This window comes from Athene noctua, chromosome 6, assembly GCF_965140245.1.
Source record: "Athene noctua chromosome 6, bAthNoc1.hap1.1, whole genome shotgun sequence".
Classification (NCBI taxonomy): domain Eukaryota; kingdom Metazoa; phylum Chordata; class Aves; order Strigiformes; family Strigidae; genus Athene; species Athene noctua.
Window position 1 is genome coordinate 36,810,520 of NC_134042.1, and position 21,789 is coordinate 36,832,308.

The window sequence follows — 21,789 nt, forward strand, 5'->3', positions numbered from 1 at the left end:
TGTCACCCACAAAGACGTTAAACAGAGCCAGTCACAATACCAAACCCTGAGGAACACCACTTGTCACTGTTCTCCACTTGGACACTGAGATGTTGACTGCAACTCTTTTGAGTGCAACCATCCAGCTAATTCCGTATCCACTGAGTGGCACATCAATCAAATCCATGTCTCTCCAATTTAGAGACAAGAATGTCATGCAGGACAGTGTCAACAGCTTTGCACAAGTCCAGGTAGATAACATCAGCTGCTCTTCATCCACTAATGCTGGTAATCACGTTGTAGAAGGCCACCAAATTTGTCAGGCATGACTTGTCCTTTAATGAAGCCATGTTGGTTGCCACCAATCACCTCTTTGTTTTCCATGTGCCTTAGCACAGTTCCAGGAGGATCTGCTCCATGATCTTGCCAGGCACAGAGGTGAGACTGACTGGCCTGTAGTTCCCCTGGTCTTCCTTTTTCCCTTTTTAAAAATGGGGGATATATTTCCCCTTTTCCACTCAGTGGGAACTTCACCAGACTGCCACAGCTTCTCAAATATGATGGATAGTGGCTTAGACATTCCCTCAGGGCCCATGGACGCATGTCATCAAGTCCCATTGACTTGTGTACCTTCAAGTTGCTTAGATGGTCTTGAACCTGATCTTCTCCTACAGTGAGTGGTTCTTCATTCTCCCAATACCTGTCTTTGCCTTCTGCATCTTAAGACAGTGTGGCTGGAGCACTTGCTAATGAAGAATGAGGCAAAAAAATCATTGAGTACCTCAGTATTCTCTGTATCTTGGGTAACCAAGTCTCCCATTTCCTTCCAGAGAGGGCCCACATTTTTCCTGCTCTTCCTTTCATCACTGATGCACCTATAGAAACTTTTCTTGTTGCCTTTTATGTCCCTGGCCAGATTTAATTCTGTCAGGACTTCATCTTACCTAACCTGATCCCTGGCTGCTCAGACAACTTCTCTGTATTACTCCCAGGCTACCTGTCCTTGCTTCCACCCTCTCTGTAGGTTTCCTTTTTGTGTTTGAGTTTGTCCAAGAGCTCCTTGTTCATCCATGCAGAACTGCTGACGCTCTTACCTGACTTTCTCTTTGTCAGGATGCACGGCTCCTGAGCTGGGAGGAGGTGATCCTTGAACATCAACCAGCTTTCTTGGGCCCCTCTTCCCTCCAGGGCTTTATCCCATGCTACTCTGACAAGCTGATTCATGAAGAGGCCAAAGTCTGCTCTCCTGACGTCCAGGGCAGTGAGCTTGCTGCGCGCCCTCCTCCCTGCCCTAAGGGTCTTGAACTCCTCCACTTCATGGTCACTGCAGCCAAGGCTGCCCTCAAGCTTCACACTCCCCACCAGCTCCTACTTGTTGGTGAGAACAAGGTCCAACACAGCACCTCTCCTTGTCTGCTCTACCACTGGGAGAAGGAAGTTACCATCAGCTCATTCCAGGAACCTCCTGAATTGCTTAAGCCCTGCGGTGTTGTCTCCCTCCAACAGATATTGGGGTGGTTGAAGTCCCCCATGATGACCAGGGCTTTTGGATGTGAGGCTGCTCCTATCTGCCTATAGAGGGCTTCATCTGATCAGTTGTCCTGGTCAGGTGGCCTGTAGCAGACCCCTACTATAATGTCACCTGTCCCTGTCCTCCCTTTAATCTTAATCCATAAACTATCAGTTGGCTCCTCACCCCTCCCCAGGCAGAGCTCCGTGCACTCCAGCTGGTCACTGACATAGAGGGCAATACCCCCTCATCTTCCTTGCCTCTCCTTCCTAAAGAGCCTGTATCCTTCCATTCCAACACTCCAGTCATAGGAGTCATCCCACCACGTCTCTGTGATGCCAGTAAATTCGTAGCCCTGCAGGTGTGTGCACACCTCTAACTCCTCTTGTTCATTCTCCATGCTATGTGCGTTTGCATAGAGGCATTTAAATTGGGCCCCTGCTGAAGCTGACTCACTGGCTGGAATTCCTTTGTGCTGCTCTCCAGGTGCTCTCTCCTGCTGACCTGTGATGGATTGATGTTCCCCTCCCCCAGCAACTTTCGTTTAAAGCCCTCTTCAAAGGACTTCAAATTAAAGGCATGGGTTGATATTTGCAAGGAAGAATTATGTTTTCTGACTTACTCTCTGCTTGGGAGGAAAAACAGCTGTTGACTATCTGAAATTTGGCAGTATCTATAATTTCTTTGCAAACACTCCTAAAGCTGGGATCAATGATTACTGGGCAAGTATTAATGAATCAACAGTATCTACCCCATTTCTGCTGCATCATTGGGACTAAAAGATCAAGCAATACTTCTGGACATAAAATACAGGGCTCTGATCAGTACAGGAAACACAAAGGAGACATAGCAGCTCCCGAAACAGACCTGAGCTGTTCAGATGTGTAAAGCCAGCATTCACTGACCAACCTGCAATGGTACCAGACCATTAGGGTCACCTGTACCATCATGAGACAGCCCCTATCCCAGGCTGCAGGCTCAGTTGCTAGGACCCACTGTGCCAGGGAAAGCCTCACCTTATTCACAGGTGCAATCCTCTGAGCAATTTGTACAAAATTATTTTTATCTTCACGGTCATTTTCAAATGCATGTGGCTGTTCAGAATAGCTCTTCATTTTAATGCCACTTGAATCGGTGTATTAATTCATACTGTGGAGGGTGTATTTATACCGCAGAAAGCTTTTAGCATCTCTACACATATGTTACTAAATGAGGGTAATAACTATGCATAAGAAATTCTAGCATAAATAATGAGATGCTGAGCAAAACCAAGTTTTATTTGTCCAAATGCAACGACACAGTTACTTAGTAGAGGTAGTAAAGAAGTGTATTTCAGCGTGCTGAACATAACTGACCCAGGACAGCTCCTGTCCAGAGGTTATAAAACATGTTTCATGAACAGGAAAATGTAAAACACAGATTAATTCCAGAATCCTTTAGCTGAACCTATCCCACAACACTAGTCTTCCTAGCTTATCTGAATCACCCTCCGTGGCCCTGAAAACACCGGTTGGCAATGTCTGGGTAGGCACATGCGTTTCAGTGCCACAGAGGGTCTGATGGCTCAGCCCTTGCCCAGTTGCTCTGCCAGACCCACTGCACACCTGCAGCACAAGCAGAGCTTGTACTGGGTCGCTGGTAGCTCAGTTACCATGCATGGAATAGCAGTACCTCTGGAAGAGAGAAAGATAAACTCCTGTGGCAACACACACCTGACTCAAGTCAGCACCACTCCTCTCCCCCTCTCTCATCCAGGCACAGAGACATTCAGTGAGGAGAGAAGTCAGGGGACTGTAACCCACCACATGTTCCCAAGCTCCCTGAGGAGAAGGGAAAGCTGGCAGGGTGCTAGGGTCACACCTGCTGTCCCCCAGCTTGCCCACAGGCTGAATACCACAACATGAATTAATTAGATCCAAAGCAATAGCAAGCTGGGTTTTGCTTATAAAACCTGCCCAGCTCCTGAGCTGTGCCCAGTTTGTTGTTGGGCTGGGCTGAAGAGAAGAGAAACAGAGGCAGTCTTGTATTGAAGGTGGTCTTGGAGCTGTCTTGCTGAAAAAGCAGATAAATGAATTAGCTGAGTGCTCTGTGTTATACCTCTTGGAGCCACTACATCATGGCAGCACCGCTGAGGGCCATGGAGATGCCTGGGTCTCCACAGCAGACCCTGACACAGTGAAAGGCACAGGTCACGCTCCACATGACCCACCCAGCACTCACAGGGCCAAATTTCCCTAAGCACGTCTTACTTATGTACAGCTACTTCATCAAACTTTCTAGTGCACCTAATAACTCTCACTAGAGTATTATGAGATTTACTTATTTAATATTTGTAATGCGCTACTGACAGCTTTTATTTTGCAAGTGCAGTGTCTTTTTTTTAGGACTATCCTATTGTTTTGCAATGTTTCCTAATGTACTATTTTATCTTTGCCAAATCATGCTACTTTTTTTTTTAAAAAAAAAAAACCCAAACCTCCTTAAAATGTTTCTCACAACTGCTCCAATTTTACACATTTTTTTGAACCCTACATTTATAGAGCACAGGCTTTTAAATGGTTTCAATATGTCTTGGATTCCTATATTCATGCACTAATTAACTAGTTTCCAGAAACCAGTTCTTACAAAAATAAAAGTCCAAAAATGCTCCAGGAAGTTCAAATCACTCATCATCAGGGAGACCATTTTCCAATTATTGAAATACTTCAAACTTTTCATAACACCTTCCATTTGGTTCTGGGATCGAATGTGAGAAGAAAAAAAAATTTAAAAACCCCACTGGATTGTGTCAATTTTAATGCAAATGCATATGTGTGGAAGAAATTTTGGTTCTGGGAATTGTATCTGGGATAATTTAATAACTTCTTGGCTTCCCTGGATACTGTAAAAATAGCTCTGAGAAGCAGCAGAGCTGGGAGCTCTGGCCCATATGCTTCAGGCTGGAGTGGAGGGTCCATCATTGGCACAGATCACAGAGAGGCAAAGCACTGACCGTTGTTTTTCCTAAACTGAATATTTTTGGTCGAGTCCAGGAAGAGCTATTTTGACTCACATTACTAGTAGCTGATGCTTTACCTGCTGAGGGACTGAAAGCCTCCAGTGTAGCTGCACCTACACAGAACTGAGTTAAACTGCCTGAGTAGGTGCAGAAGCCCTCAAGGTTTCAAATAAAAGGTGTAGTTATTTCCAGTGCAATCTTTTAGAGACTCAAAACATTAATCCTATCACCTTGGCCATCTTCCAACACAGTCTATTCCTCTGTTATTTGCAGTGAATGTTTATGACAGTCAGCAATTGTTTGCCCTAATTAACAAGCTAGAGAATAAATAGTTTTTTGGAATAAACACAACCATATCCTAGTTACAAGCATCCCCTTCAACCAAGGAATGCTAACATCATGAGTACATACAGCACTCATGCATGTCATAACCATTTCCTTTCCCTTACAAAACAACCCATAGAAAGTCTATGGCTAACGCAAGACATTCTGCCACAACATGTTCACACCTGACAATCTTCTATCTATTTGATAGAAAAAACTGAAAAGCAGACATGTTCTGCACAGGCTAACTCTCAAAAAAGCCTTGTATTTTCCAACCATTTTTTTAAAGATTAATTTCAGACTTTGGTGAGAGACAATGCAAATGGGGTATCTTTTTGCTTTCTAAGACTGTTGTGGAAAATATATAATTCCCACGTCTAAAAAGCCATTTCCTAAAAAAAAGAGATTAAAATTTAAAAATAGTTTTACATCTGAATGGAATCATCATGTGCAAGTAAGGTGGAGTTGGGTCCTGGGGCTACCTTCCCTTTTAGTATGAGGAATGACGATCAGTAGATCTGATCAAAGCATTTTTATTTTTTGTATTTCAATCTTCAAGTCATTTGGAAGTAAAAAGTATAGGTGAGGACTCTTAATTACAAATCTCTCCCCACTCCATACACTACACACACACACACTTCTGCATTTCCAAGTCACTCCAGGAGAAAGGCTGGTCTACCATGATTCAATTAGATAAATAAAATTCAGGTTTTAGTACTGGTCTAGAATTTCTTTTTACCAACAAGGAGACATAGTATCTGTATTAGATATCTGTCTGGTTTAGATTTTGATTTTCTATCCCCACATTATTGAGGTATTAAACAATCTTTAGAGCATTTATTCATTCAGTTCCCCTCGAGAGTAAGATGATCTCTATCCCCTTTACAGATAACACCTCAGCTTCAAAGGTGGTTTCTTGTGTCTAGGCAATAAGGAAATACTTGAAAGGACAAGAACAGAATTGATAATTCAGTTAATAAACACTGCAGAGAGTGATTTTCAACCCTTTCTAATATGTACACCTTCAAGTGTCTCTACAGAGATACAGATCTCCATTTAGTGACTTTAAACTTAATACCAACTTGTTCCCAGCTGCTGAAGTTGGCTAGGTTTCAGCTTTGCTCAGCTCCCTCAGAGTTTTACCATCAGTCAGGCAACAAAAAAAGCACTGCAAGCCAACAGCATTAGTCTCATGGTCTCTAGAGGCTAGAATTTATGTATTTAATTATTTCCCACTTGTCCTCAGCAGACTGTATGATCCCTCAGTACCGGGTGCCAGTCACAGCACTGATATACTGACTAATAAACCTCTGTGATATTTGCCGCTGGGCTAGAGATCAGCGAACAATTCAGAGCGAGTAATCTATCTGATAAATCGTTCCTCTTTTGCTGGTCATATATTGTATATAGACAATCTCATTCTCTCAAAGGTGTGGTTATTCCTAATTATTTGCCAAATATATTCTTCAAATTAGTTTTGCTCTGTACACTATTCCCAATTCTTCCTTGCAATTCTTAATACCCCAGCTGCACTGCTTAATTTTGGTTTGGCATCACAACCCTAATAAGAAATTGTCCATCTTCCCTGGCTGGCTGGCAGCTGCTCGTCTGTCACATGGTAACTCCCAAGGGCCATTTTCATAATCAGGACCTTGATGTGTTAAGCCTATACAAAGAGCGTACTTTCACAGCACCCTGTGGTAAGCAGAAGTGCCCTACAGTTAAAAGGATAATACCTCTGTCCCAAAGAGATTACAAATGGCATGTTGGAAGGGCTTCAGCAATGAAAGCAAGGTGTCAGTGCGTACTTAGGGACAGAGAAAGGGCTGTTAGAGACTGCAGCTGTATTTTGAGTGCTCTGTGCAAGCTGTGGTGGTTCCACCAGCCATGTCCTCCATCCACCCCTTGAAGACAGAGATACCCAGGAAATGATCCTCAAGCCCTTCTAGAGCACATGGCCTCAGCATGGGATCTACAAACATGCTAGGACTCTGAAGTGTGTCTCACACCAGGAGAGAAGATTCACTGCACTGAACCTCAGGCTGGCAGTGGGATACCTTGAGGTAGGAGCCCTGCGATTCCTTGGGAAGCCAGTGCGAGAGAGGGGCACTTCCAAGCAAGGATTCATGCCAGAAATGGGACAACTTGCCTTGTGCAAGAATCCCATGTCCTAAAGAGGTCTACAATCATAATGTGGGTGCTCAGGGCTAAGGGATGTCAATCTGCCTCCAAGTCTGCATCCTTTCCTCATCCACATCACTGTTTCCACATTTGGATTTAGGGGTTTTTTTGCACATACTTTTTTTTTTTTTCCCCCCTTACAAAACCAGTGTTAAAATCCTTTTCGACCATCAGTAAAATGCCTCCACCTCAGAGCAATTGTGTGCAACCTGGCAGCACTAAGCATGCAGCTTTTAAAGTAATAAACCTTTCAAGTCAAGTATTTACTAGAAATATTTATTAGAAAAAGTCACTTGCAAGTACTTAACAAGTATACGCTAAGGGCACGGTATCTTTTGTACCCTTTAGAAGAACAGCTGAAGTACTAACTCCCCAAAACATAAGATTTCTCAATTGTCTTTCAAAACATTACCACTAGGATGATGCTAATGAGATAGTTATATGGTGAAAGTGAGATTCATCAGTATTAAAAAAAAACAACAGCAGGTAGGACAATGCTAATCTTAAATACTGAAGTTGTTGCTTAAAATAAGAATTATTTTCATGGAATCAAAGCACAGGGTTATGGAAAAATTAACAGATTTTAATTTCTACAGAACAGGAAGATCTGTTTATATAAAGAAAAAGAGGACCACTGCAAGAACTAAACACTTGAAATGCTGTCAAAAACATACAGCAGGGTAAATAAAGCTAGGCCTAAACAGCCAGCACTCTGGACATAATTTACGTAATATTTGCATTAAGTTGATAATGACGGGCTTTATATTGCAAAATGGCACTGGTTTGTGTTCAGACAAACCCATGGGCAAGCAAGGCCTGCCTGTGTCCCAAACAAAATATACTATTGGAACTGCCAGCAACCTCATTCCCAAGCTCAGAAACAAAGTAGACCTCTGCAAAATGGTGGATATAAATTAATTTTGAGTGACTGAGAACATTTCAGGAACTGAATAAAACAAGCTGCTTTCCCGTGACTCATTTTTGCCTGAACTATTGCAGTTTCCATGTCTTCATCACCCTCCCACTGTGCGTGCTCGTCAGGCACTGTGGTTTAAACAGCAAGACTGCATCTCTGCTTTCAGTTGCGGAGACCCCTCCTAGCAGCCACTGGAGCACAAGCACACTTTCAGTTCTGTAAAGAGACCAGCATTGCCACTACTCCAGCACTCTGATAGCCCAGGATTTCACAACGGGGATGAAGACCTCTGAGATGAAGCAGCACTGCCTTTTTAGTAGTCTTTTTAGCCTGACTGAGGACTGAAGTCCTATAGTTTATAAACATAAAGGGGATCTGAACCTCCTCCTACTGAGATTAATTTAAACTAAAACAAAGAGTAAAGTGGCAACACGACTCAGCAGTAAACCAGGCTTGTCAGCAGTCAACCTCCAGTGAGGAGGACCAGAGAGTTATTTAAAGCTGTGATCACAGATAATTACCATGCTGAGCAGCGAGAGTAAAGCCGATGCTTATTCGTACTCTTACATCATCTACTTTTAATTACCTTTTAGAAATGGAATACTGTAAGAAATGAAAGCTCTTTTTTTACTGTGAACATCTGAAAAGATGAGGCAGCTCAGTTCTATTTAGACCCCAATGGGAACTCAGGGCCTACTTCTCAGCAGCTTTGAAAATCCCACCCTAAATATTATGGGACATACCTCTTGGGCTGCCGGCCACCAGGGAGCTAATGCAGAGATACATTTAGAGCAACAGAGGTTTATATAGGCTGAGGATCTGCACACACATATTTGACAAACATCTCCTGAAAGATGTGTCACAGCACTAATGATTCTCAAACACGTGAAAGAAGGAAAAGGTGTAGAGATTTTTATAACCCAAGTAATATATAATTCGTCTACAAGGGGTAATATACATCGTGGCACAATCTTAATTTTGATTTAAAGGAAATAATCTTTCCTTGTAGTCTCCAAAGCCGTCTTTTAAAGATACGACAAGCACTTGTTATATTTTAAAGGTATTTCACATCACTGGAATTTTCCCCTGCTATTTCCCCTTTGAATTCACAGATCAGGGCTTAGCAGGTACTTTGCTAAAGGTTGATTCAGAAAACAGAAGAAGCAGGTTATTACCTTCCTGGAGGAAAACACAACTGACTCTGTGATAGGGGACCACTGCTAAACCACAGCACAACAGAGCCTCCAATGAACATGTTTGGGCTCAATGGGCACAACACAAGTGACAGTGCTTGTGCAAACTATACTCCCTACTTAGAAAAATAATATTGAGTTTCTTTAATCTCTTTTTAATTTATTGCATTGTTTCAACAATCATTTATGGAACCTTATACCTACACTATTCAACAAACTTCAGGGAAGGGATCTCAGAAGTCCCAACTTGGAGAATATTTTGGGGCTGTAAAAGCTGTTATCACGTCTTGAATGCCAGCAACACTCCCAACTCCCAACAGACACTCTCTATTAACTTCACTGGCTGCCCCTTATCTCCAACCCTTCCGGTGTCCACCATGGTAGGGATATTTTAATTTCTTTTTTCCTGCCTTACATGAAGGAGTTTCTATCCTGGCCTGCTGCTCATAAAAGTTTATTGGGCCTTATTTTGTTGCAGAGGGCCCTTGCCCTTAGATCCTCCCACCCTGTCCCCCAGCACCCTGCGGCACCAGCACCAAGCAGGAGGCAAGACGTGGGCTTTCTCCAGAGACAAGCGTGCAAGTGGGCTGGTCTCTGCATGTGTCACCATCCGGGTGCTGCTGGAGCCCTCAGCCATTGCCCCCCCCCAGCAGGCCACCAATTGCTATGTCCTTTTCATTATAATCCAAATCCTTGAAATGTCAAGGAACTTAGTATCTCTGACACTTTCATCTCTCTGGCAAACTTAATGGAAAGCAGAAAATGAGTTCAAAAGTTATTAGGAGCCAAAAGATACAGACTAGCTGCATGGCCACGACTATCTCACTTCATGATGAAGTAAAAGTAACAAACCCTTTAAAAACCTTACCAAAATCCTGGGAATTCTGGAAAAAAGGGCAGGTAAAAGTCTGTGGCGATTTCATCAAAGTTCCCCAATGGATTTCCAGCACAGCAAACTCAATCCAGCCTAGACTCCGCTGGTCATTATGACAATGGATTGGCACGGCTGGCAGCACGAGCAAGTCTGGCGCGAAGAGAAACTGCCGACTTCCTCCTTACTCATGTCAGAGGCAGCACAGGACTTCCTCTCTGCCTCCTACTGCATGGTAGGAGTGAGAGGGGATGACAATCTAAAAACACACCAGCCCAGAAAAAAAAAAAAAGAAAACCAGCATGGCATGTTTCCACTGTTTGAAAGGTAGGTAAGATTTAAATAGTTATAATCCCCAGAAACTATAATCTAGTTCAGGTCATCAGCTAACAAGCTGGTTAATTCCTGTAAGGAAGGATTAATGCTTGAAATTATTATGCCTGACAGATGTTTGTTGAACAGGAATTACTCCAGAAGACGCAGCATGAAAACCAGCAAGAAGTGAAAGTGTAGACAGGTACATGTCAGAGCTGGGATTTTTAGAAATCATTAGCTCAACCTCTAACATAATTATAATTTTCCTTTCTACCCACTTTATCTTCTGTTTCTTTTTTACTCTCAACTCTCTAGCAGGAGATTCCCTTCACAGGGGAAACTAATCTAGTTTCTACTGTCAGTTACAACCATGCAATGTGAGAAAGAGGTTAGCTGATATTTTCATGCAATACCACAATTGTGCACAATTTGGCTGAATGAATATACTTTGTAGGTGTTAGCTATCTCTCATGATGGAGCACATGATGAATTCTCCATTCCTGATTCCTCAAAGCTAGTGGAAAACATAAAGCAGCATTCTCTCTCAATTAATTATGATCCTGCTGCATACATCTGCTGTTAGACATTCAATGAAACCCTCTGGTTTGGTCTACCCACCCACTGCCATTTGCATTATCCTAATAAATCTAGTTAATATACTCCAAGACCAAACCAGATCCCTCTTACACTCAAGCTAGTATAAATCCAAAGCAAGTCCATATGGTCAACAATCTCTCTGGTTTTACAGTTGCTGCGTATCATAATTTGTACCATACTGAACAGCATTTCTAGCATTACAATAAAAGTAAGGAGGAAAGGTGGAGAAATCAGTGAAAACAAAACTTGGGGAAAAAAGTTATTACAGATACAAACAGGGATAAAACTATAAACCTCTCCACCAATTTCAGGACCAGGCAGCACAAGTGAACAGCATGGGGAAAAACTGAAGAAAGGAATAAAGATGGGATGAAAAACTCGGTGGCACAGCAGCAATGGAATAGAAACTGTCGATCAAGCTAACTATGTGAAGTTGCTAATACAGAGGATTAACTGAAGACCTTAGGTTGTGACCCCCATGTGCCACAATGACCCCAATGCAGCCAACCAAACACAGAATTTTGCCACCAATGGTGAAAAAAAGCCAAAAGACGTAAGAGGAGGAACATCTTGAAGAGTTATCAATGCTGTCAGTACCTCTAGAGAAGGAACTGATACACCAACTATTTTCCAACTGTCTTGTTAGCCTTTTGCTAACATGAATAATCCTTAGAAACGATAAGCACATCTCAAAACACATCAACTTGCAGACTAAAATATACAGTGCCTGGGGGAATGTAAACTGGAGAGCAATCCATTTATCTGAAAGTCAAGGCAGGGTTGTTTTAGGATTATGCTGCTGCCTCAATGGTGGAGTTAAAAACGCCTACAAATGAACCCCTTCACATGCTTTTCCTCTGTTCTCTCTCTCCTGTGGTAAATCCCATTGTCACTGTAAATTTGCCATAGTCCTATTAAAAAAAAATACTGAAACTACTAGCACTGAGGAAGCAGAGCATATATGGCTAACATCGGCTATACACAGCAGCTTCTAAAACACAGTAAGAATTGGTCTCTTTGGATGATGAACCAAGAAGGCAAAGGAGCCCAGTAGCTACACCCGTGAGTACAGACAGTCACAAACCAGAGGCAGCAATAAAAGGATCAAACTAACAGTCAGAAATGCAGCATTCCCCATAAAACTTTCAGTAAATTGACAACATATTTTAAATACATAAATCCTAGATTACCACTTGAGCGTAATTCCCTTTAGACCAAATTTGATTTTACATTTTTCCATATTCTAAATGGAAACTGCAGTTTCAGCACAATATTCCAAATGTTCCCACATCTGACATGCCATTCCCTTCTTTCCTATACAAAGAACACTATTTTCAGTTTCAGTGGGGGACTGAACAGTGTTTTTCCAACTCTTCAGGCCAACTATCATTTCTGTTGTGGTAGTGAAAAGCATTTGAATGGCCCCTTCTTTAGCCTGACATCTCTATGTTCAAATTTGGATTCAATTACATCTGTAAGAAAACCAGTTGGATGATTTTAGATTACCTGACAGTGTGTAGGCACTGCAAAGGAAACATATTTCTGCAACCCCAGTGCAGCCCATGGATTTAAATGGCTACACTGCCCTACTGATTGTCCAGATTATCACTTAAGTGTGGCAGGTTAGACTGGCCTCATTGCCCACTAATCATCTGCATCTTTGAACAGCCAGTGATGTACCAGACCACTAACTGTTTAGGAAAAGAAACTGTCATCCCAGTAGGGTTACAAGGGTTATAAATTATGAAGTGTTGTCTGAGTTTTGAGAAAGAGCTATGAAATCCCTCAGGTAGAAAACAGAGCAGCAGTATAAAATATTTTTTTTTCCAAGGAGACCATTACAACTGTGTTATACAACTACTCTGCAGAGGCTCAGGTCCTAGCTGTGAACCAGCACTTCACCATGCTGTAGGTAGCATGTGCAGAGCAGCAAGGGCATCCTCAATTCGCTGAGGTTACTGCTGAGGCAGAAGAGATGAGGCAGAATATGGATACAGACGAGGGGACACACATAGGAGCAAAAAGGCAGTATTAGTCAGCATGAAAAGCCACAGGCAGAGAGGCAGCTGCCTAACCACAGTTAAATTTCCATAGACATTGCAGCAAAAGAGTTTTAAGGAGGAATCTGAGAGATGGTCATTATGTGTATTTGGGAAGGATTCCATGTGAGGACAAGACTGGGAGAAAAAGCATGAAAGTGCTCAGGTGAAAGTCTACCAAGAGGTAGTGGAGATTTGTACTATAGGCTGGCCAGACATGGAAGCTGCTCTCTCTGTAACAAATAAAATGCAGTTTGGGGATGTATGGGAAACAAAATTTCCATCTTCTGGGAAAGATCATAGTTCTATCTATACTCTGAATTAGAATAATATTGGTATAAAGGGACTGTCCATGCATTTGCTACTCCCCAAAGAATCTGCTTTGGAATTGCTGTGAAAGGACTTTTCAGAGAAGGAACACCCACACCAAAACATTCAGGTTGTCCTAAGTACTGGGCTTGGAGGTAACTGGTGGGGGTGGCACAGACAGGCGTCAAGTTCTTGGTCTCTCTTTCTGGTACAATTTCACTCTGTAAATAATGAATCATTATGCAGAACCTAATCATTAGGCACAGCCTAATGATTCAGGTGTCCCAACTGCAAACCAAACATGTGAAAGATCAGGCTGAGGCAGTCATTATGCTCTGTCCCATTTAACAAGACAAAAAGTATTTTGACTTTATCAGTTAGTATTAAAAAAAACCCCAAACATAAAACCCCAACCCACACAGAGAACCAAACCTTGAAAAATGTCAGATCTGGTTTGAGTAAGACTAAAAGGACCAATGACTATTTGCAAATCCCTGAACTAAGGTGTAACCTGCTGGTAGCAACAACCTAAAAGCACTTCACAAATACCAGAGTGATAGATGACACAGGAAGGATTCACTATAGAAAACAAGTACACGTGGAGCACTGAAGGAGCTTGTTGAGATCCAGGTAAATTCCTCAGCACTGACTAAGTACAACTACTCAAGACCAGCAGGGCTTTAAAAAAAAAAAAAAAAAAGGCCATGACATATGGCATTTAAAGCATTGGGATTAAATGTAATTACTTAAAAAATGTTTTTTATAAACACCTTCATCTCTTTCATCAGACAGCAAACACTACTTATCCTACTTCACTCTGCAGACCAGAATGACACTACCAGCCCTCCTCCATCATTACATATTCTCACAATACACAATTGCTGGACAAGCAAACAGCTGAGGGAAGAAAAGTAATGCTGAAGGCATTTTCAGGGTTGCTGTTAGCCCCATTCCAAGCACCCCCTAGGTAACTGCCATCAGGTGGGTATGGTGTACAAGCATCGCGAAAAGGGATGCCTTTAAGAGAGTGTCTGAAGAAGGGGTATTTTACAGCTGAACAGAAGATGTTCTTACCTCTCTTCTACAGCACTGGAGAAGGTACATGGTGTTGCAGGCAAAACAGGGATGTGGACAACGAGATCTAGGCTGGTGGGTGGTGATGAAAGCTAGCTTGTGGACAGCTGGAGGTGGCACAGTTATGATTGCCTCATGCAGCCTAGGGTGCAGGCAGCTGCCAGGCAATGACACGCTCCCGCTCCCTCACCTCCTCGCAGTAACTTCCTCTCTTTGATGCTTTGCCATCATTCTCTTTCTTTCTTCTTATTTGTCTCCTTAATTATTAATTTATTGATTCTACACTAATCCATGAGCTTCTCTCAGGACAGGGAACAACCATTTTCAGGATCTGCATAATGAGGTCATTCTTCTGACAAGAACCTTTAGTTCTGGACCAAGAGCTCAGTGTCAATGGCATTGCCTTCCAACTGAAGTTCTTCAGAGGAGAAGCAGTCATACCTGGGTTTGGATTTGAGAAAATCTGGATAAAGAAATTAATTCTACACTAAAAGAATCTTAAAAAAATTAAGTAGTAACTAGGGAACAAGCACATGAGGAGAGGGGGAGAAGTTCTACAAGACAGGAATTTGAAGCTTGCATATTAAAAAAACAAACAAACCAACCCCAAAGAAGCTTGAAGTTTTTTTCCTTTCTTTCAGATTGAAGGAATTTTTTGTAGATTGGTATCTCACTCCAGTAGCATGCTCCCACTGACAGAACAACTAATGAAGTTGGCAGGTCTATAATCTGAGAATACAAGGGAAAATCTCAGGCTCTGGTGAAGCCAAGGGCAGTATCATCACAGAGCCAAGATTTCTACCCTGACTCCTACGGACTTAAAAGACAAGGTAACAAGAAAATTATTCCTTAGGTGCTCTCTTTATCTGGAGATCTAAATTAACCCAAGTGCTTCTCTGGTGTTTACTGAGCTAGCATTATTAGCCATGTACGTCACACAAAGACTGTGCTTAACCCGCTGCAGCTATAAACAAATTCTGCTGACTTACATAAGAAACTTCACCTACACATGTCAACTGCTGTCATCTGCCATTCATATAACCACTACCACGTTCCCACGGAGACTCAAGAGCACTCATGCAAAGAGACTTTTGCATTAAGAAAAATCACTCATCTAAGTTAAAGTGCACAGCCTAGGGAAGAACTGACAGATCCAAAGATTGCTTTCTTTTATTTACTCACAAAATCTTCAAGGCAGGGGCCTATTTCCTTACATGACCCTGCCTTTCCATCTAACACTTGAAAATGCAGCAGGTATGTCAGTGCCTGTACACTTCCCACCTTCAGCTTCCCTGAACTTCTTCAGGCTGTGCCAACAATGGAGTATAAAGCCTGGATAAAGACCAGCTGTTTCATCTCAAACTATTCCTCAGTCAGAGGTAGCACATGTTTTTCTGCTAGGATAGCCTCATTATAATGGCAGGAAAACAAGACAAGCACGCAGTGCTTTAAATCACGTATCACTTCTATGTAAGGTGGAGAGAAAACACAGCCAAAAGTAATCCTACACTTTTTTCACAGGGTTTTTTTTTTTTTTTCATTGCTGTTGTGTCAGTCCAGCTGAGTGAGTAGGTGAGTCAGTGTGTGAGATAATCTTGTAGAGTAAGAGCTCCAATCTTGGTGGTTTTTAGATAAACCCAAGTATCCAGATGCACTATGGGTGGTTTACTCTGTCTCACCCATGACATCCTCCATCCTAGTACCTACAACACAGCTGCCACACACAAGTGTGCCCTATGAGAGGAGATGTTACTGTCCCCATTTCACAGCTGGAGACACTGATGCTCCTCTCAGCAGCAGCCTCTAACAGATAATGCCAGACTCAACAACACATGAAGCACCCAGCACCACTGGAGCCACTTTAAACCTCCTGCTCCTTCAACATCATAAAGCAAACCTGTGGCAAAGAACACAGCTCTTTTGAACCAATCCAACACATGAAGAGAAGGATGACCATGCGCTCAACAACACGCGCTCAACTTGTATGTTGTTTGGGAGGCACGGATTAAGGCTTTGACGAATATGCTGTTTACTCAGCAGAACTATGCAAACAGTTTCAGGGGAATTCGTGAGAGCTCTCATTATATATATACACACCAGCCAAGATCAAAACAATACATACAGGTACACTCATTCTTGGAAATCAAGTATTTTCCAGGAGCCTTGAAGACTATCTCTCACTCCATCAATCACCATTCCTGAATATTCTGTTATTTAGTCCCACAAGGCACGACACTGAAAGAGGTTACAAGGTGCTGCTACTCTCCAACAGTGGGAAGAACATGCCTGGGAGCGGAAGTCTGCAAATTGGGCTAGGAGTCAGACTTCCGTTACTGTTCTTGACTCTGCTAATGAATTCCTGCACCACCTGGGCAAACACCACTGTATTGCACACCTCACTTTGCTCAGCTATCCCACATATACAGTAATATCCACCTGCCTTGACCCCAAAAGTTTTTGTGAGTCTGACTGCTCTTTTACTAAAGCCAATAGGGTTTTTGTATTATTCTGCTGTATTTAGCTTTTTTTTATTATTATCCCACCGTATTTAGCACTGGTGCACCTTGAGTACTGTATGAAGTTCTGGGCCCCACAATTTAAGAAAGATATTAAGGTACTCAGATGTGTCCAGAGAAGGGCAACAAAGCTGGTGACAGGGCTGGAAGTAATGTCCTGTGAGGAGTGGCTGAGGACTCTGGGTTTGTCTAGTTTGGAGAAAAGGAGTGTGAGGGGTGACCTCATTGCTCTCTACAGGTCCCTGAGGAGGGGAAGTGGAGAGGGAGGTGCTGAGCTCTTTTCCCGGGGATCCAGTGACAGGACACATGGGAATGGTTCAGAACTGTGCCAGGGGAGGTTCAGACTTGGCATTAGGAAGCATTTCTTTACTGAGAGGGTGGTCAAACACTGGAACAGGCTTCCTAAAGAGGTGGACAATGCCCCAAGCCTGTCAGTGTTTAGGAGGCATTTGGACCATACTCATAATAACATGCTCTAACTTTTGTTCAGCCCTGGAGCCATCAGGCGGTTGAACTAGATGATCATTTTAAGTCCCTTCCAACTGAAATATTCTATTTTATTATCATCATCAACAACTGCAAGGGAAGCAGCATGTAGCCTTATGTAAAGTGTTTCTATGATTCCCTGGTGACAGGCACTGCATCTATTAGTATAACACTAAGTCCCCCAGCACAAGCTATCCCACATGGGCCTCATTCATCTTGTGCTCCCAAGTATTACTGTCACATTTCTGAAAAGGCTTTCTGCATAGCACAACTGTAACAACAGTTATTTCACCTTTTAATACCACTTAATAAATACTAATCAAGAACAAAACAAGCAAGCCACAGTTTGATATGCAAATTACAGTCTCATGGTTCTCCTTGTTTCTTGCTATCTCCTTCAATTTCTTCCAGTATGTTATTTCATGCATCTGTTCAGTGAGATCCCAAGGCTGAGATTGACTCTTAATCCTCAGCCTGTTACAGTCAAAACAGAAATTCCCTTGAAATCCCTTGGTATGAAGGACTTCATATCAAGTCCATGTCTTCTGTTTAAGTCTAACACAGAAAAGATGCTTGTACCAATAGAGACATGAAAAGTCAGTTCGGCCAAAGGGAAAAAAATGAGTGCACATCATCTTTAAAATCAACACATTTTTCCTAGGAATACAATTAAGCTGTGTGCACAGAGACATCAAGGCTTGCTCATTAACCTGATGTGTGGTGTCAGTAAGAGTGACCTTCCCTGCCAGATCTATCATCTTTATCTCAGCACTGAGGTGGGGCCATTTCAGATAGCTGATGTTAAATTCCCCAGGGCTCACAACTCTGTGTCATTTTTCTGTAATACAGGCAGTACCACCCTGTGATTCAATTTATTAGCAGTACAGGGACATATCATGATAAGCAACAGTTCACACTACTTTGAGTCTAGGAAGCAGTGAATCTAACAGCAATGTCTGACAGAGAGCATGTTTACTGCATGCCCTGCCTTCATCCAGTCACAAGTCAGGATGTTGCAGAGTCATCAACTCTTGTGGAAACCAAGGACTGACACTCCAGCTCTGGAGAAGAGTGTGTAAGGAGAGATTGTAATGTAAGGATCTCCACTTTCATTTAAAAAGACTTCATTTAAAACTCTTTATCCCGTAAACAGTCAAACACTAGAGAACAAACAACAGAAGTAAATTTTCAAACAGAAGAACAAAATTGTATTTAAGTTGATGCTGACAATTCTGCAGCTAGTCATGGAAGAATTGTTGTAAGAAAATTCTGACATCCTAAATGCATATGCCAATATCAGACACAGGCAATGTAATTATGTTTCAGGCCAAAATTTTAGCAAAATTCATGTATGTGTAGTTTGGGGCTTATCACTAATCAGTATCAGTCTGAGTTTTTAATTTTAAACACTGAGTTTTAAATACTTTTCAGTTTTTCTTGTGTCATTTCAAAGTACTTTTATTTAATCAATATTAACTAAAGGCACAAATCCTACCATTCAGTTGTCTGCAGAGCAGACCCACATGATCAAAAAAGATCCTGAACACCTGCTTTGCATTTTTTAATGTCATAGAATTGCAGTCAAATGAAGCCTGACCATCAGTGAACACTACCTTAAGAGATATTTCCCTTGAAGAATAAAAGTATTCCACTGCCTACACTCCAAAGATGGCAGGGAGGCTTTTAGCCAGACTGAAAGAGGCATTTAGGCACCTGGTATTTATTCCTGTTGATCCCAGGTGCCTAAATATCTTTGCCTTCATACAACTGTGCCAAGTAAAAAACTCCCTTGCCAGCTACACCCTCTGTTAACATCTCTGAAGCTCAAGAACTTTTCCTGTTACCACGTTGCTTTTTCCTTTCACATGTCTGAATTTCCAGGATTCACACTCAGGCCACAATCCTTAAGCACATGCACACAATGCAGTTGGAAAAGGACCCTTTTTAAGGACATTGTTGCACCTCGCATACATGGTAAAACAAATCTGCCAAGACAGGTCATAGCTGTGCCACGAAACCCCATCTACAGTTACAAGGACTAACAGTTAAAAACAAAACAAAAGAAAAATCCAGTATCTTATCATTGCTACAAATGATCTGGGATTTGCCCTACCAGCCACATCAAGGGATACATTATTCTGAGTCAGGATGAGTGATCATCTCTTTTGCTTGGTTTCAATGGAATTATGATTATATGATGACATTCAATAAGTCTTGAAACTGTTGGCCAATTCTGACAAAATAAAATAGATCTAAAAACACTAGCTGAGATCACAGCCCTTCTGTACTTGATGTACTTGCGCAAATGTGTGCCTGGCAGAACAAAGACAGGAGCTGTGCCCTAGAGATGCAGACACGCAAAAACAAAGCGCTTTGTGACCAGCACAACTCAAGAAATCAGATCTCCTACAGAACCGTGTTCCTTGGTTGATTAAATGTTTACACTGAACTGTACTGAGATTTTCTGTTTTCATATTCAAAATGCAATGTAGCAAATCAGTTATTTATCTTCTTTGAAGTTTTGAGGGAGATGCCAGTTCAGGGGCATTCACCCAGGAAATCCTTCTCCTTTTCTCTCTGCAACTTCATTTACACCAAATACCTTATTGCCAAATGGAGCCAGTCACATATGAATGCATCACTCAGTCAGTAAGCTAAAAACTGGAGAAAATTGGCAAGTGTCTGACTCCAGACTTGCTTTTGCCTGTTGGTCTGTTTCTACAAAATTTGCAAGAACTTAATTACCTTGGAGCCGTTCTCCTTATGTCATGCTCCGTTGAAACTGGGAAATGGCTACTATTTAAGTGACAAATACCAAGATGCATGTGCATACACATATAAAGGTATGGCATAAGCCTTGTTTCCAACAGAGGCTATGCTAAAAGATGAAGGCTAGTTATCTTCTTGAGGATGTGATACAGGTGCTAGGAGCATCCCCTCGGGCAGTGACATTGCTCTTCAAAGTCACATGGATGCAGGCACAGCCACATCTTGAGGCCCACCATCCACAAGTGTACACAGAGGTTTTCAGGATGATTTGGGAATCAGAATTATTTTGGGAGGGACACAGAAAAACAACTCACACAAGAGCAAAATCTAGACACTCTTTTCAGTGAGGTCAGTGCATGAACGCCACACAGAGGATGTACGCACCAGGAAAAGACTTGGAAGCATGGTAAAACCCTTGACCAAGAGGGGAGAGAAAGGAGGAGCAGCGAAATACATGACTGAGGGGAAGAACTGGAATTATCAGAAGAAGGAATACAAGAAGAGGGACAAGCACCACGGTACCACAACCCTGAATGGTAGCTCATTCTGCTTTCCTTGGGAATTTGAAAGGACTCTGAATCTGATGATTCAAGAAGAAACGTGAAAACAGCAATGGGTGTAGGGGAAAACTGTTTTTATAGAGAGCCCATCAGCTTTGTCAGACTCCACTTCCTGACAGCTACTTTGTAGGAACAATGCCGTGTGACTCACCAAAAGATGTTTGCTTCTTATTGAAATAAAAGTCGCCACAAGACTGACTGCAATGAGTTACATTTTCTTGAGATCCAACTGGCTCACACACTTGGCAAGCACAGAGGCTGTGCTGAGCTGATGTGCATTTCAACAACCCACAGTTTTGAGACACTTTTAGAAAAAGAAGCAAAATGCTTGAAAGCAACCAATCAGCTTTTAAAGTTTTGTTTCATTTTTCAAATTCTTTCCCCAGAAAACAACCACTGTGTACAAAGATTTTCAAATGGCACGCAGCATGCCAAGTGCTTAAAAGTAACATCCAAAAGCAGCAACAAGGAGCTGGTAAGCGTATCATAGTGATGGTCTTTTTCATTCATGATTTAAGGTAGCCAGGCTTAGATTTGAGGCAAAGGAGAAGACAGGCATCCTGCTCTAATGAACTTGTGAGGAAAAAAAAAAAAAAAAGGCAAGAAAAAAAAAAAAGCAGTGTCTTGCAGCCATCATTTTCAAAACTAATACGTTCATAATTCTGAAGATTTAAGTCTGTTAACCAATTTGAGTAGAGCTATTTCTAGGAATAAAGTTTGCCTTTGCCTGGACAAAGACCTAAAGCTTGCCAGCACAAAGACCTTCACACAGGTCAAACCAATAAGGATTTGGGAATAAAAGAGTTGGCAGAAGGAAGTGTATGAGAAACCGAAGCCTTACTACACACTGGAGTAGGGTATCCACATACGAAAGTAATACAGAATCTAAAAAAGAGGGTAGCGGCTCTTACCATATTAAAACTGGGAATCTTTCTAACTGTTTAGGAAGAAAAAGGAAGACAAGGTCAGACCTGCTTAAGGGGATTCAGAGCCGAGCTAGGATATGCTTAATAGATTTGAAGAGGAGAGCAGCTGAGGAAGGAGAACAGAAACAAGGAGCTTGCAAACTGCAGTAGAGTCCTGGCAGTGGGGACAGAGATACGAAGAAATTTGACGTTAACACTGAGAAACCGGCTTTGGCAAGAGCCTGAC

The 21,789-nt window shown here is 42.1% G+C and overlaps 1 protein-coding gene across 6 annotated transcripts in view; it reads right to left on the minus strand.

Moving 5' to 3' along the window:
- Positions 1-21,789, minus strand: part of SYNE3 (spectrin repeat containing nuclear envelope family member 3) — a 71,551-nt gene that overhangs the window by 49,025 nt on the left and 737 nt on the right. For 4 of the 6 annotated variants that reach the window (XM_074908602.1, XM_074908601.1, XM_074908606.1 and 1 more), the window contains exon 1: positions 9,970-10,306. The exons of the other annotated variants lie outside the window; for them this stretch is intronic. In XM_074908602.1, the coding sequence (XP_074764703.1) occupies positions 9,970-10,024 (55 nt within the window). In that variant the 5' untranslated portion in view covers positions 10,025-10,306. Of the gene's footprint in view, positions 1-9,969; positions 10,307-21,789 lie in introns of those variants that run through there. 6 annotated transcript variants of the gene reach the window in all.